Source organism: Scyliorhinus torazame, chromosome 13 (assembly GCF_047496885.1).
Source record: "Scyliorhinus torazame isolate Kashiwa2021f chromosome 13, sScyTor2.1, whole genome shotgun sequence".
Lineage (NCBI taxonomy): Eukaryota > Metazoa > Chordata > Chondrichthyes > Carcharhiniformes > Scyliorhinidae > Scyliorhinus > Scyliorhinus torazame.
Window position 1 is genome coordinate 114,240,322 of NC_092719.1, and position 14,226 is coordinate 114,254,547.

Consider the following 14,226-nt stretch of genomic DNA (forward strand, 5'->3'; position numbering starts at 1 on the left):
GCAAGAACTTTCTCCGCAACCCTCGATAGCATGGTACCTGCAGTACCTGGTCCTACCATGAAAAGGCGACAGTAATACTGGCCATCACCCCGCTGGCTTTTTAACAGGGGGTGAATGTGGTAATACCAGGTATTGCGGTACCAGAGAGAGGAATGACCATTGGCTAGACCGCGGGGTCTACCATTGGGTGATGTACATAGCCCCGCCCTGAGAGGCGGGGTATAAGAACCAATGCCGTCCCAGCAGCCTTCACTTCTGTAACTTCGCTGCTGTGTACAGTTCTATCTGATTAAAGCTGAATCGAATGACTCCACGTGGGCTCAAGAGTATTGATTGTGTATCAGAGGCCATGGAGATGGACAGATATGAAAGCAAGGTTGAGAATTTTTACATCAAAATATGGTTGAACTGGAGCCTATGTAGACCAATGAGCATAGAGTAACGGTCAAACAGGAATGGTACAAGTTAGGATACAGGCAGCAGCATTTTTGATGAGGTCAAGTTAGAGACCAACAGTACAGCTTGCAAATGTCAGGAGAAAACTGACCTTGTCGATTTGGAGGATTCTGTCTGGTCTGGATGGATCTTAGGTTGTACCCAAAAGCCTTTGGTGCTGCAAAATTATCAGTGGCCCCAGATGCAGATATTGCAAAATTTATTTTATATACACGCTATATAGATTATGCTACAAGCAGAACACTCGACAAATGAGTGATGGGTTTATCATGAGTTAAGTAGCACAGTACACAAATCCATTCAGGAACATTAGCACACAGACACATGGGTAAAGGAGTTCTCTACTAAAGCACAAAAGGAGCTAGTCTTTATTTTTTCATTTTACAAAATAAAACAAGAGGTCTATTAGGCAGTTTACAGACTTGTAACATTTAATTACAAAAAAAGTTGTCTTTTTTTTGAACAAACTAGTTTTCAATTGATTTTATGCAAGGGAGAAGGAAATGAGAGAGGGGGAATAAACAAACCATTTTGTGATTCCTCCAGTCTACAGTTGAGGAGATCTGGGCCTGCTTGGTGCAGAGACAGTACCACTTACATTACTGAGGCAGTGGAAGAGATCTTGCCTACTTTGTTAACGCAAACAACAGTTTTTCGAACAGCAATTAGCACCACAGACTCTCTTAAATCTAGTGGTAACAGTTTCTGGGGCTTAACTGTGATGCATCAAATCCATTTCCTCATTTAATAATGAGCAAACACATAGACTTGATTTTGTCCAGTGTACCACACTCCAGGGGCAGAAGACAACACACCTCCATTTGCAGGTACATCACACTCTACTATTTAACACTGAAAGACAATGGAAGCACTTTCAAAGGACCAGGGGGGGGGGGAAAGAGATGCAGAAATTCAGACGGGGTAATTACCACTTCCCCTGTCACACTAACTCAGAAACCAAGTGTGAAGAAATCATGACATTCGCACAACACAATCTCATCTGAGCAACACATTCACTCTGTGGCAAAAAGCATTTGCATAGCACTGGGCATATTACAAAGAATCCAGATCCAGAAAGGAATAGAGATGCCAGCATTGCAGCAGTAATTTTCACTGTATAAATGGAACATACTGGGATGAAGGAGATTTAAATGAATTTGTCCAAATGAAAAGACAACCACAGAATGTCGCTACTATGAAGGATGATTGGACGACACTCTGAAGGAGCACAGGTACATGCTCTTTCCCAAGACATCAATAATGGTCAAGATATCACAAACACACTTCCAGAAGCAATAAACTCCACATTCACAATGCCCAAACTGACCTTCCAACCATTCTCCTTTATTAAAAAATGCAGGTTATTTGAATTAATCACATAAAAGCAGATTAACCTGACTGGAACCAAGGACTGAAGATTGCATCAACAGCAGAAGTAGTGTATAAAGAAGGGGGTGGGGTGTAGTCAAAGAATGGACACACACCCAATATGAATAAATAGTGCATGATTTGATGTTTGGTACACCCAAAATATGAAGTTACCCAAGTCCATCAACAAAAAAGAAACAAAGGGGCGAGCGAGATTGAGAGCCCCGTGTATATAAAACAAATTAATATACAGGCTCTTTACAGACTTCAAGAAGGTTTAACAAGGAACTCAATGCATTAATGCAATTATTGCTACAATGGAATATTGCCCAGAACCAAATCTCCAAGGTTAACTAGCAGCTTTCACAGCCAGCAATGGTATCCCAGGCCCAAAGGCAAACATAATTTTTCCAAGGCTTCATTCAGTTACTAGTTTAAATAGAAAGTTGACCAGGGCATTTGAATGACAGGATAACACAATAAGATCAGAGCTCCCCCCCACTCTCGTCCACCAACCCTTCCAATTTGGGTCTTACAACACAGGACGCAACAGTTACAGGGATGCAAGAAACAATTTCAAGTCTTTGGAGAGTTGGTAATTTCACCATTACCGGCTGACAAATGGTAGTTTGACAAGTTCATTAAAGCCCTCTTTATCTCATCCCATCTGCGCTATGTCCAAACAAAAAAAACACTATTTTTAAAAACTTGCATAGCTAATATCTCTAAGGCGTCTATCGATTAATAAGTGTCCACCTCGTATGCCAATAACTTCCAAATAACAGTCTCTGGACTTCAGGAAAAAATTCAAGAAGGAGGAAATCAAAAATCAAACTGAAGCTACCTCAGTACAGGCTGTGGTGATGACATATCCAGATTAAATCACATCTGGCTTTGTGGGCTTCTGTTACATTCTTTTGTTTACAATTTTTTAAAAAACAATCAAATGAAACGCATTTACCCCCCCAAATCCTCTCCCCAGCCCACAATCAGCAGACAGGCCTGGAGAGCATCCACCTCTATGAGTGGCTTTTGAGACACCACTGATCCCATTAAGAGACACTGGGTCTGTAAACAAATGTAGCTGGGAAGGGAAATGGGAACACTGGTGGTCAGAGAGTGAATGGTGTTTGGGACTGCTCAATAACAACGTGCTGCATTTCACGTCTACTTCAAAGTTAGGTGTTCAAAATGGTGAGGCTTTAGAAAGAAAATCTTGGGGTCAGCACCATTAAAAAAACACAAGCAGTGTAATAATTAATTTAGTCAGTTACCAGGCTGGACACAATAGAAAGAGGCCAACTCCGCAGGAGCACGTCAAGCCTAATCCTTGGCCCTTGTCTCAGACTGACTGCTAACAAATTCAGATAGAAAACAAGTATGGTTGCCAATGTGTGGTATCAGTCTATTATCTTGCTGCAAACATTTGGATTAACATCTTCTCTTGGCTGTATGATTAATCCAGGTGATAACCACTCAACCTCTAGTCCCAATATGTAATATGTGCACACTTTAGTTATACAGTGATGCGTCTTGTGATAGAATAGTTCTTTGCCATTCACCAATTGGGCTTAACCAATACTATTGGTCACACGGGTAAGGTGTAGAACTGCTGCCGGTCCATGATGCTGTACCTGACACCATGAAATGCCTTTTGGAGAGAGGGAAAATTCTTCTTAAAGAAAGACTTGTAGCTATTAATGTTAAAACCAAAGAATGGGAAATAATTGAACTATTTACTTCATATGCGGACCATGGAGGTGGGCCTTATGGATTGAGGCTGAGCTATATTTGTGATAATGGCACTTTGAATGGCCATTTACACATTCTAGAGTGGACTGCACTACTGAACAAACTCTGTTCCATCTCGCTCCTACACCTCCCCAGGAAATGGCCAACTGAGTGGTAGCAACATCCACAGTATAAACATTGGCGTTCTGGCTGAAACTAGCTGACTGCTGGTGTAAAACATTTATACCAGAGTACATTGACTGCGATAAGATCATCTGGAGTCACCAATCTAAAAAATGTTGCATGTCTCATCCCAATTTAACTCCAATTTAAAACTACAGAAACATCTTAAATTCAGGAAGTCTGTACATTAATCACCAAACCCTTCTAAAGCATGCATGGGCCAACAGGGTAGGCCATTTCAAATGACCACCATTCATCTACTGCTTCTTATTCAACCCATGGACAGAATCAGTTTGGTCGATTATAGTTGGTCCAAATAGTCGCTGAACTTTGGTCAGAATTATTATTCCCCCCTATACTTTTCCCGTCAAAAACATCTGTACTGTAGTAACTTGTGATAATAAATATCAAAGTTCATAAATAAGTTAAAAACTGGAATTAATTTCCAAGAAAAAAATATCAATAATAAGGTTGGCTTTAAATTTTAAAGCAAACCCTTAAACTGGAAAACCTCCCAAAAGTTGTCTGGATTTAATACTTGCGTAGAAACACCAGTCTGAGCTTTACCAGAATGAAACAATTTCCTACAGAAGTCACAGTTCATATGTCCTGCCTTGCTGGGTGATTTGACACTGCGTTGTGCTGTTACAGAGGATATTCAAGCAAGATATTCCACATTAAACAATTGTGGTACTTTAACACAGGTAGCTTCCCCCTACCCGCCTCTCCTCTTTGGATACAATTTTCCAGTTGCCAACAAGGCATTCACAGCTCATTCTTTAACAGCTGTTGGGCGATTGGCGAAATTCTTCCCTGTCTACAGAGGAGAAGCAGGTAGGGGGAAGCTACCTGTGTTAAAGTACCACAATTGTTGTTTAACCTGGAATATCTTGCTCGAATATCCTCTGTAACAGCACAATGCAGTGTCAAATCACACAGCAAGGCAAGACATACGGAGGTGGCTTCGCTTCTCCTTTATCATCGCTGGAATTAGGATAATAGGCTCGGCAGATTGGAAATGGAGCTAGAACTTTCTGGACTGCACGTCTGAGCTTTGCACTGCAGTGGTAAGTTCCCTGTCAGCTTTTCAATCCTGGTGGTTCCTAACAGCGAAACCTTTCTCCCTCACACCCAGCCTCTTCACTCATTAAACTCTCTGAAACCGGTAGAAAGCACTCCATTCTATTTCAGATCCAGGGCCAATGACTTGAGGAATTGATTCTCAATCTCTCACCCTCCGCTCTCCCATATTGAAAACATCCAAGTCCTGCTTGTTATGCACACCGGCTCTTCCCAAAACACAGAACAAAAATGACAAATGTGTATCAGTCAAATTTTATGTGACACAGATCCTTCAAACATTTTTGAGACGCACAGCCCCTTAAAACTATTTTCCTTGCCACTGCTTCTTGAGAAGCTCTGCCCATGCTGCTCCTGCTCTCTCCCCCCCCCCCCAAACGACAGGAAACAGCGGTACTTCTCTGCTCAACTTAAGTCACATCTTTGCTAAATTCCTAAACAAAGGCAAAAAACTCCTTCCAGGCAAGAAACAAAAAAAAAAAAAAAAAAAAATCCAGCAGAAAGTTTTATTTAAAAAAGATGAAAAAAAACACTTGGCCAATAATTTAAAAAAATGTAAAAAAGACAACATTTACAATGGTAGTCTTCGGTCATAAAATTCGGGTGAGTGACACGTTTATTTATTTACTTAAAAAGATTTGGATAACAGCCCTGTCCCTTACGAGTCGGTCACCCAGAGTTACTGCTCGTGACCTCGATGACGTCGTCATCCGAACTGCCAGCAGTGTCCAACCCTGTGGGCGCGTCCATCTGAGGGGCCGCGGTGCCAAGGAGTTCAGGTGCTGCGTAGCCAGAAGATGACGCCGATGATGGTGCGAAGACTCTGCTAGCTTGTCCCACACCAGCTGGCAGGCTGTTAGTGAGCAGGGGAACCGGGTATGGGGCGAACATCCGGGGCTCATTCAGCAGAGACTGGGCGAAGGGGTGATGCAGACCGGGAAGTAGGCCAGTGGGAAGGGTCGAGGTTGGATTAAGCATGAAGGGCGCCGCGGCACCAGTCGCTGAGGTAGGGACGGCAGGGCCAGCGGTGCTAGCAGCAAGTCGCGGGTCAGTAGTCATGGGGTACATCAGCCGCGGGTCCCCCAGCAAGCCAGGCAGTGTGTAGTAGGGGCTTCCCGCACTGTACAAGGGGTTCAAGAGAGTTGGGCAATTACCAGCCAGCCCAGACATCTCAGGATTTAAGCCGACGGACGATAGGTTAAACCCAGCAGGGAGTGAGTAGTTCTGCGTTGGCATCGAGTGTCTTTGCTTCCGGGCATGGTCCTCAAAGGACGGAGAAGAATTCTTCCGCTTGCCGCCTCTGATGTCCATTCCAAATGCACCAGAGGTCCAGTCCACATAGCGACTCGCCGTTGGCACATTCAAGGCAGTAGCGCGGGACGTGGCTGAGCTGTTGATGCCCAGGAGTTCGGACGGCTGAGCCTGCCTCAGTTTGCCGTGGTCTCCCTGTGCATTGACGATAGTCCCTGGCCGGTCGCTGGATTCTCTGGCCGCTGCTGCCTCGGCATAACGTTGGAGCTCACTTATTATCTCCGGACTATCTGGTGAAAGGGGCCGTGCAATCTCTTCTGGGGAAAGGCCCTTCTGTGCCTGGTCAGGGGAGGCGGAACTGTGACTCCCGTGATTAAAAGAATCGCCTTGTGAACCTTCAAAAAAAAAAAAAAAAAAAAAAATGAACAAAACTCAAGTTAAAACCACTGGGAGATCAAGTCAATTGCTGCCCAGCAATACCTTCAGACAGCCTTCCCCTTATCCCCTTTAGGCTACATCCCGGGTAGTTTTTGTAGCCAATCCTTCACTCGCCTTCAATCGCGCCACTTCTCTAATCGCCGATTTTGCGCCCTTTGAGTTGGCCTCTACCCTCTTCCCAATTCCCAGTGTGTTGAATTAAAAATAAGCACTTGAACATTCCTTAGTAGCCTTGCTCCACCTACCCTTCCAACCTCCAAGTCCCAGACGTCAATCTTCCCATCGTGGGACTGCTCTTTCCAATTATCTTCGACTTAACTGATGCCCTGGTCAATATCCACTTGCCAACCAGCACAACATTTCATCATTAATCCCACAGCTGTTTGTGGGACCTTACTGTCCACAAATTCGCTCCCTTTTTCTTTATTCTTTCATGGGATGTGGGCATCGCTGGCTGGGCCAGCATTAGTTCCGAATCGCTCGAGCCGAGTGGCGGGCTCGGCCAGTTCAGAGGGCAGTTACGAGTCAACCACATTGAACAAAGAAATGTACAGCACAGGAACAGGCCCTTCAAGCCCGTGCCGACCATTCTGCCCGACTAAACTACAATCTTCTACACTTCCTGGGTAGTCCCTCTATTCCTATCCTATTCATGTATTTGTCAAGATGCCCCTTAAATGTCACGATCGTCCCTGCTTCCACCACCTCCTCCGGCAGCGAGTTCCAGGCACCCACTACCCTCAATGTAAAAAAACTTGCCTCGTACATCTACTCTAAACCTTGCCCCTCTCACCTTAAACCTATGCCCCCGAGTAATTGACCCCTCTACCCCGGGGAAAAGCCTCTGACTATCCACTCTGACTATGCCCCTCATAATTTTGTAGACCTCCATCAGGTCGCCCTTCAACCTCCGTCGTTCCAGTGAGAACAAACCGAGTTTATTCAACCGCTCCTCATAGCTAATGCCCTCCATACCAGTCAACATTCTGGTAAATCTCTTCTGCACCCTCTCTAAAGCCTCCACATCCTTCTGGTAGTGTGGCGACCAGAATTGAACACTATACTCCAAGTGTAGCCTAACTAAGGTTCTATACAGCTGCAACATGACTTGCCAATTCTTATACTCAATGCCCCGGCCAATGAAGGCAAGCATGCCGTATGCCTTCTTGACTACCTTCTCCACCTGTGTTTCCCCTTTCAGTGACCTGTGGACCTGTACTCCTAGATCTCTCTGACTTTCAATACACTTGAGGGTTCTACCATTCACTGTATTTTCACTACCTGCATTAGACCTTCCAAAATGCATTACCTCACATTTGTCTGGATTAACCTCCATCTGCCATCTCTCCACCCAAGTCTCCAAACAATCTAAATCCTGCTGTATCCTCTGACAGTCCTCATCGCTATCCGCAATTCCACTAACGTTTGTGTCGTCTGCAAACTTACTAATCAGACCAGTTACATTTTCCTCCAAATCATTTATATATACTACAAACAGCAAAGGTCCCAGCACTGATCCCTGCGGAACACCACTGGTCACAGCCCTCCAATTAGAAAAGCATCCTTCCATTGCTACTCTCTGCCTTCTATGACCTAGCCAGTTCTGTATCCACCTTGCCAGCTCACCCCTGATCCCGTGTGACTTCACCTTTTGTACTAGTCTACCATGAGGGACCTTGTCAAAGGCCTAACTGAAGTCCATATAGACAACATCCACTGCCCTACCTGCATCAATCATCTTAGTGACCGCCTCGAAAAACTCAATCAAGTTAGTGAGACACGACCTCCCCTTCACAAAACCATGCTGCCTCTCACTAATACGTCCATTTGCTTCCAAATGGGAGTAGATCCTGTCTCGAAGAATTCTCTCCAGTAATTTCCCTACCACTGAAGTAAGGCTCACCGGCCTGTAGTTCCCTGGATTATCCTTGCTACCCTTCTTAAACAGAGGAACAACATTGGCTATTCACCAGTCCTCCGGGACATCACCTGAAGACAGTGAGGATCCAAAGATTCCTGTCAAGACCTCAGCAATTTCCCCTCCAGCCTCCTTCAGTATTCTGGGGTAGATACCATCAGGCCCTGGAGACTTATCTACCTTAATATTTTTTAAGGCGCCCAGCACCTCGTCATTTTGGATCTCAATGTGACCCAGGCTATCTACATACCCTTCTCCAAACTTAACATCTACCAATTCGTTCTCTTTGGTGAATACTGAGGCAAAGTATTCATTTAGTACCTCGCCCATTTCCTCTGGCTCCACACATAGATTCCCTTGCCTATCCTTCAGTGGGCCAACCCTTTCCCTGGCTACCCTCTTGCTTTTTATGTACGTGTAAAAAGCCTTGGGATTTTCCTTAACCCTATTTGCCAATGACTTTTCGTGACCCCTTCTAGCCCACCTGACTCCTTGCTTAAGTTCCTTCCTACTTTCCTTACATTCCACACAGGCTTTGTCTGTTCCCAACCTTTTAGCCCTGACAAGTGCCTCCTTTTTCTTTTTGACGAGGCCTACAATATCTCTCGTTATCCAAGGTTCCCGAAAATTGCCGTATTTATCCTTCTTCCTCGCAGGAACATGCCGGTCCTGAATTCCTTTCAACTGACACTTGAAAGCCTCTCATGTCAGATGTTGATTTGCCCTCAAACATCCGCCCCCAATCTAGGTTCTTCAATTCCCGCCTAATATTGTTATAATTAGTCTTTGCCCAATTTAGCACCTTCACCCTAAGACCACTCTTATCCTTGTCCACCAGCACTTTAAAACTTACTGAATTGTGGTCACTGTTACCAAAATGCTCCCCTACTGAAACATCTACCACCTGGCCGGGCTCATTCCCCAATACCAGGTCCAGTACCGCCACTTCCCTAGTTGGACTGTCTACATATTGTTTTAAGAAGCCCTCCTGGATGCTCCTTACAAACTCTGCCCCGTCTAAGCCCCTGGCACTAAGTGAGTCCCAGTTAATATTGGGGAAGTTGAAGTCTCCCATCACCACAATCCTGTTGTTTTTACTTTTTTCCAAAATCTGTCTACCTATCTGCTCCTCTATCTCCCGCTGGCTGTTGGGAGGCCTGTAGTAAAGCCCTAACATTGTGTCTGCACCCTTCTGATTCCTGATCTCTACCCATATAGCCTCACTGCCCTCTGAAGTGTCCTCCCGTAGTACAGCCGTGATATCCTCCCTAACCAGTAGCGCAACTCCGCCACCCCTTTTACATCCCCCTCTATCCCGCCTGAAACATCTAAATCCTGGAACGTTTAGCTGCCAATCCTGCCCTTCCTCAACCAGGTCTCTGTAATGGCAACAACATCATAGTTGCAAGTACTAATCCAAGCTCTAAGTTCATCTGCCTTACCCGTAATACTTCTTGCATTAAAACATATGCACTTCAGGCCACCAGACCCACTGTGTTCAGCAACTTCTCCCTGTCTGCTCTGCCTCAGAGCCACACTGTCCCTATTTCCTAGTTCTCCCTCAATGCTCTCACCTTCTGGCCTATTGCTCCCGTGCCCACCCCCCTGCCATACTAGTTAAACCCTCCCGTGTGACACTAGCAAACCTCGCGGCCAGGATATTTATGCCTCTCCAGTTTAGATGCAACCTGTCCTTCTTATATAGGTCACACCTGCCCCGGAAGAGCTCCCAGTGGTCCAGATAACGGAAACCCTCCCTCCTACACCAGCTTTTAGCCAAGTTTAGCTGCTCCAACTTCCTATTTCTAACCTCACTGGCACGTGGCACAGGGAGTAATCCCGAGATTACAACCCTAGAGGTCCTGTCTTTTAACTTTCTGCCTAGCTCCCTGAACTCCTGCTGCAGGACCTCATGCCCCTTCCTGCCTATGTCGTTAGTACCATTATGTACAACGACCTCTGCCTGTTTGCCCTCCCTACTTCAGGATGCCCTCTACCCGTTCGGAGACATCCTGGACCCTGGCACCAGGGAGGCAACATACCATCCTGGAGTCTCTTTCACATCCACAGAAGCGCCTATCTGTGCCCCTGACTATAGAGTCCCCTATTACTATTGCTCTTAATTTCTATTGCTGTGGGTTTGGAGTCACATGTAGGTCAGACTAGATAAGGATGGCAGATTTCCTTCCCTGGAGGAGATGATAACCAGATGGGTTTTTATGACAACATCAATGATAGTTTCACTGTCACCATTACGAAGTCAAGTTTCATATTCCAGATTTATTAAATTTAAATTCCACCAGTGGGATTTGAACCCGTGTCCCCAGAGCATTAGCCTGGTCCTCTGGATTACTAGTTAGTGACATTATCAGTATGTCACCACCTCCCCTAATGTCTGTAATGTTTCCTACATTACAACAGAAACTATACTTAAAACTACTTCGGTGACTGTGAAGTGTCGTAGGTAATCCTGAGATGATGTAAAATAATCACCAGTGCATAGAATTCAAATCTCTAATTCACTCTTTCCCAAGACTCTGAAAACTGTGGAACTTTCCACTTCCTTTCCTCTTGCCGTCTACAGGCTTTTAAAACTGACGATAGATGGGGTCACCAATCACTTATATTTGGATTAAGTGGTCTGTTCTTCAGCACTTTGGCCCTTTAACACCGTTTTGTCAACAAGATGATGGATTATCCACCTAACTCTGCTAAAAGCAGACTTTTCTATCTGAACTATTCAGTCAGATTTCTTCTGAGCGGTTTAATTACAAACTAAGTTGCACTAATCAAGACCCACCATTCCGGAGAAAAAAATTCTCTCCCCCCAGCATTCATTTTATAAACATTTTCTCATTCTTCATGTAGCCCGAGGGGCATTGCACCACCCTCCCTCTCCCCCACCCTGGTCAAGTGGGTAACTAATCAGTCCTCTGGCCTCAGTATAATGTTCTCCTTTAACAGGACAGCTTTCCTCCCTGATGTTACTCCCATTTATTAGGAAAGACCTGTCCCAATATATCAGCCTATACTGTAATCGGGTTCTTCGACATGTGTGTTGTGAGGGGCTTTATCCAGGTGTTGTCTATCAGATCATTATTAAAAGTTTTCCTTTCACTTCTTTGCTTGGTAGTCAGCGGACAGGCAACTAAGGAAAGGTGAAACCAAAAGATCTCACCCGATGCAGCTGCATGGTTTCCATCAGTCACTTTTGGTTTATTACCCATTCGTACGGCAAAGATCCTTCCATCACATGTCCGGATGTACATTCCTAAAAGACAGGCACATGACATTTTAATAAGCAAACAAAATGTAATAAATGAGATAGTAGTGCTCCTGTTAAAGTGGGTAAAATTCAGTCTGCCACGTTCAGGGAAGTACAACGGTAATACTGCACTGACAGAGGTGCAGGATGGGATTCTCCGACACCCCGCTCCGACACTAGCTGCTGTATTCTCTGGCGCCGGTTTTCGGGCCCCCCCCCCCCGGCGTGAAATGGACATGGTCCATCACGGTGGGACCGGGCTTGTAGGCCGGCTAGGTGAGTCCTCGGGGGGCGTGGGGGGATCCGGCCTCCGGGGGGGCACGGTGGCTTGGCCCGCAATCAGGGCCCACCTATGTGTGGGCAGGCCTATGCTGCGTGGGCACTCTTTCCTTCCGCGCCGGCCTCTGTAGGGCTCTGCCATGGCCGGAGCGGAGAAGAACTCCCCTGCGCATGCGCAGTAAACACGCCGACCGGTCTGCATATGCGCGGAACCACACCGGCAGTTCTGCGCATGCGCCACCTCGCACCTTCGGCGCTGGCCTAGCCCCCGGAAGTGCGGCGGATTCTGCACCTGCCGGATGGCCCGACGCTGGAGTGGTTCACACCGCTCTTGGCGCCAGCGTCGGGCCATCCGGCCAGTTGCGGGAGAATCCTTCAAATGAAAGGTTAAACAGAGAGCTCTTTAACACTCTCCGGAGGATGGAAAGGATTCTTTGGCACCATATCAAAGAGCAGCCGGGAAACTCTAAATGAGTCCTGAACAATATCTATCCCTTAATCGACACATGAAAAACAGATTATCTGTCTGTCACCACACTGATGTTTGTGGGATCTTGCTGTGCACAGAATTGCTGCAGAGTTTCTTCACGTTCCAATGAAAACAATATTACAAAATGGCCAACTTGTTATCTCTCCTCTTGCTCTCCAAACGATAACAATGACTTGCCATCGGCAGGAGAGTCATCCTGTTACCTAAAGGGTACTATGAAAACAACTAAACAACTACTAGTTCTGCAGTAGAGTTGTTCTTCCAATTGGCAACTGCTTAATACAATGGAAACCATGAGCTCATCATACAGGTGGTGGCAAGTATCGAGTATCGCAATATTCCCAAGTGCCTTCATGCAGGTTTCAATTATGGCCTCAGCAGGAGGTTAGTAAGATTGCATTAATATAGGGTATCTAATTTAAATCGGCATTCTTGAAAATCTATTAAAGGAAACATTTCATCGCTCAATGAACAGGGAGCCTCTGGACTTGGTGTCTTTTGGTTTCATGGTTCAATTAAGGTGTGGGGACCAAATGCAGGGTTAAGATTCTACCTTTTTAAAAATAAATTTAGAGTACCCAATTCATTTTTTCCAATTAAAGGGCAATTTAGCGTGGCCAATCCACATAGCTTGCACATCTTTCGGGTTGTGGGGGTGAAACCCACGCAAACACGGGGAGAACTCCACACAGTGACCCAGAGCCGGCATCGAACCTGGGACCTCGGCGCCATGAGGCAACAGGGCTAACCCCGCCACCGTGCTGCCCAAGATTCTACCTTTTTAAATGTGAAGTTACTTTTACTTTTCAACTCAACAGCCATCCCCAAACACTGGCTGTAATCGGGAGGAAGAGAGAGGGAAAAGTGGGGGGGGGGGGGATAGAGGACGAAGTTGCAATCATGCCCTTGGCTACGAAAGTTGGAGATTCACTACATCTGTAGCTGCTGGGTTGGGATAGCACTCTGACGTGTGAGTTTACAACTTTGTAGCTTAAAGGCTTTATTGATGAGGGAAGGCAAGGAGAGGAGAACTGAGCAATTGATTATTTTTCTCATGAAACGACAGCTATTGCAAGCTACCTTTCGTTCCCCTGATAACATGGATGCTTTCCCCAGCATTGATCCTCGCTTGGACATCGGTTGATGTATTGGTTCCAGGAATAACAATATCTGCAAAGGGAAGCAGTAGGAAGGGGTCAATAAAATACTTCAACCAACCAACACATCTATAAACAGCACGGGAACCATTGCTTCGAATGGAATGGAAAATGCAATACACTACAAGAGCTTGAGGAACGGAGAAGCCACAAAGGTGTATTTTCAGGATCTCTGTAGGCATTAATGTTTGTCCATCAGGAACATAGTTACACCTGTTATTCTTCCCTCTGCTTCTTCAGCTGCCGCTGTCACCTCTCCTCCCCCACACCAAAACATCAGGCCCAATGTTTGCCCCATGAGGCAATGCTAAGTTACTGCTTTCCAGCTAAGTTGAGAAAGGAGAGTCTAGAGAAGTTGGGAAAGCTTTCATTTGATTTTGGTGGAGGTGGGGAGGAGCGTCTCTTTCCTCACCCAGAATAGTGAATCTACTGTCAGCTTTAAGGAAAGGGATTGTGGCGTGGAGGCAGTATATATTTTCTCTCTTCTGAGCTGAGATACTGTTTCCGACCTCCTGCCAACTAGTGGGGAATGAATGGAGAGTTTTGTCAGAAGAGTCTCTGCCTTCCCCTTCAGGCAGTGTGACATTCACATACCACCTCAGAAGAATTT

General features: G+C 45.6%; 1 protein-coding gene across 1 annotated transcript in view; it reads right to left on the reverse strand.

Moving 5' to 3' along the window:
- Positions 1-785: 785 nt before the first annotated feature.
- The window catches only part of rad54l2 (RAD54 like 2), a 205,552-nt gene continuing 192,111 nt past the window's right edge, over positions 786-14,226 (reverse strand). The window contains exons 21-23 of the mRNA XM_072472078.1: positions 13,540-13,629; positions 11,604-11,696; positions 786-6,464 (exon numbers count right to left, since the gene is read on the reverse strand). Coding sequence (XP_072328179.1) covers positions 5,488-6,464; positions 11,604-11,696; positions 13,540-13,629 — 1,160 coding nt within the window. The 3' untranslated portion in view covers positions 786-5,487. The remainder of the gene's footprint in view (positions 6,465-11,603; positions 11,697-13,539; positions 13,630-14,226) is intronic.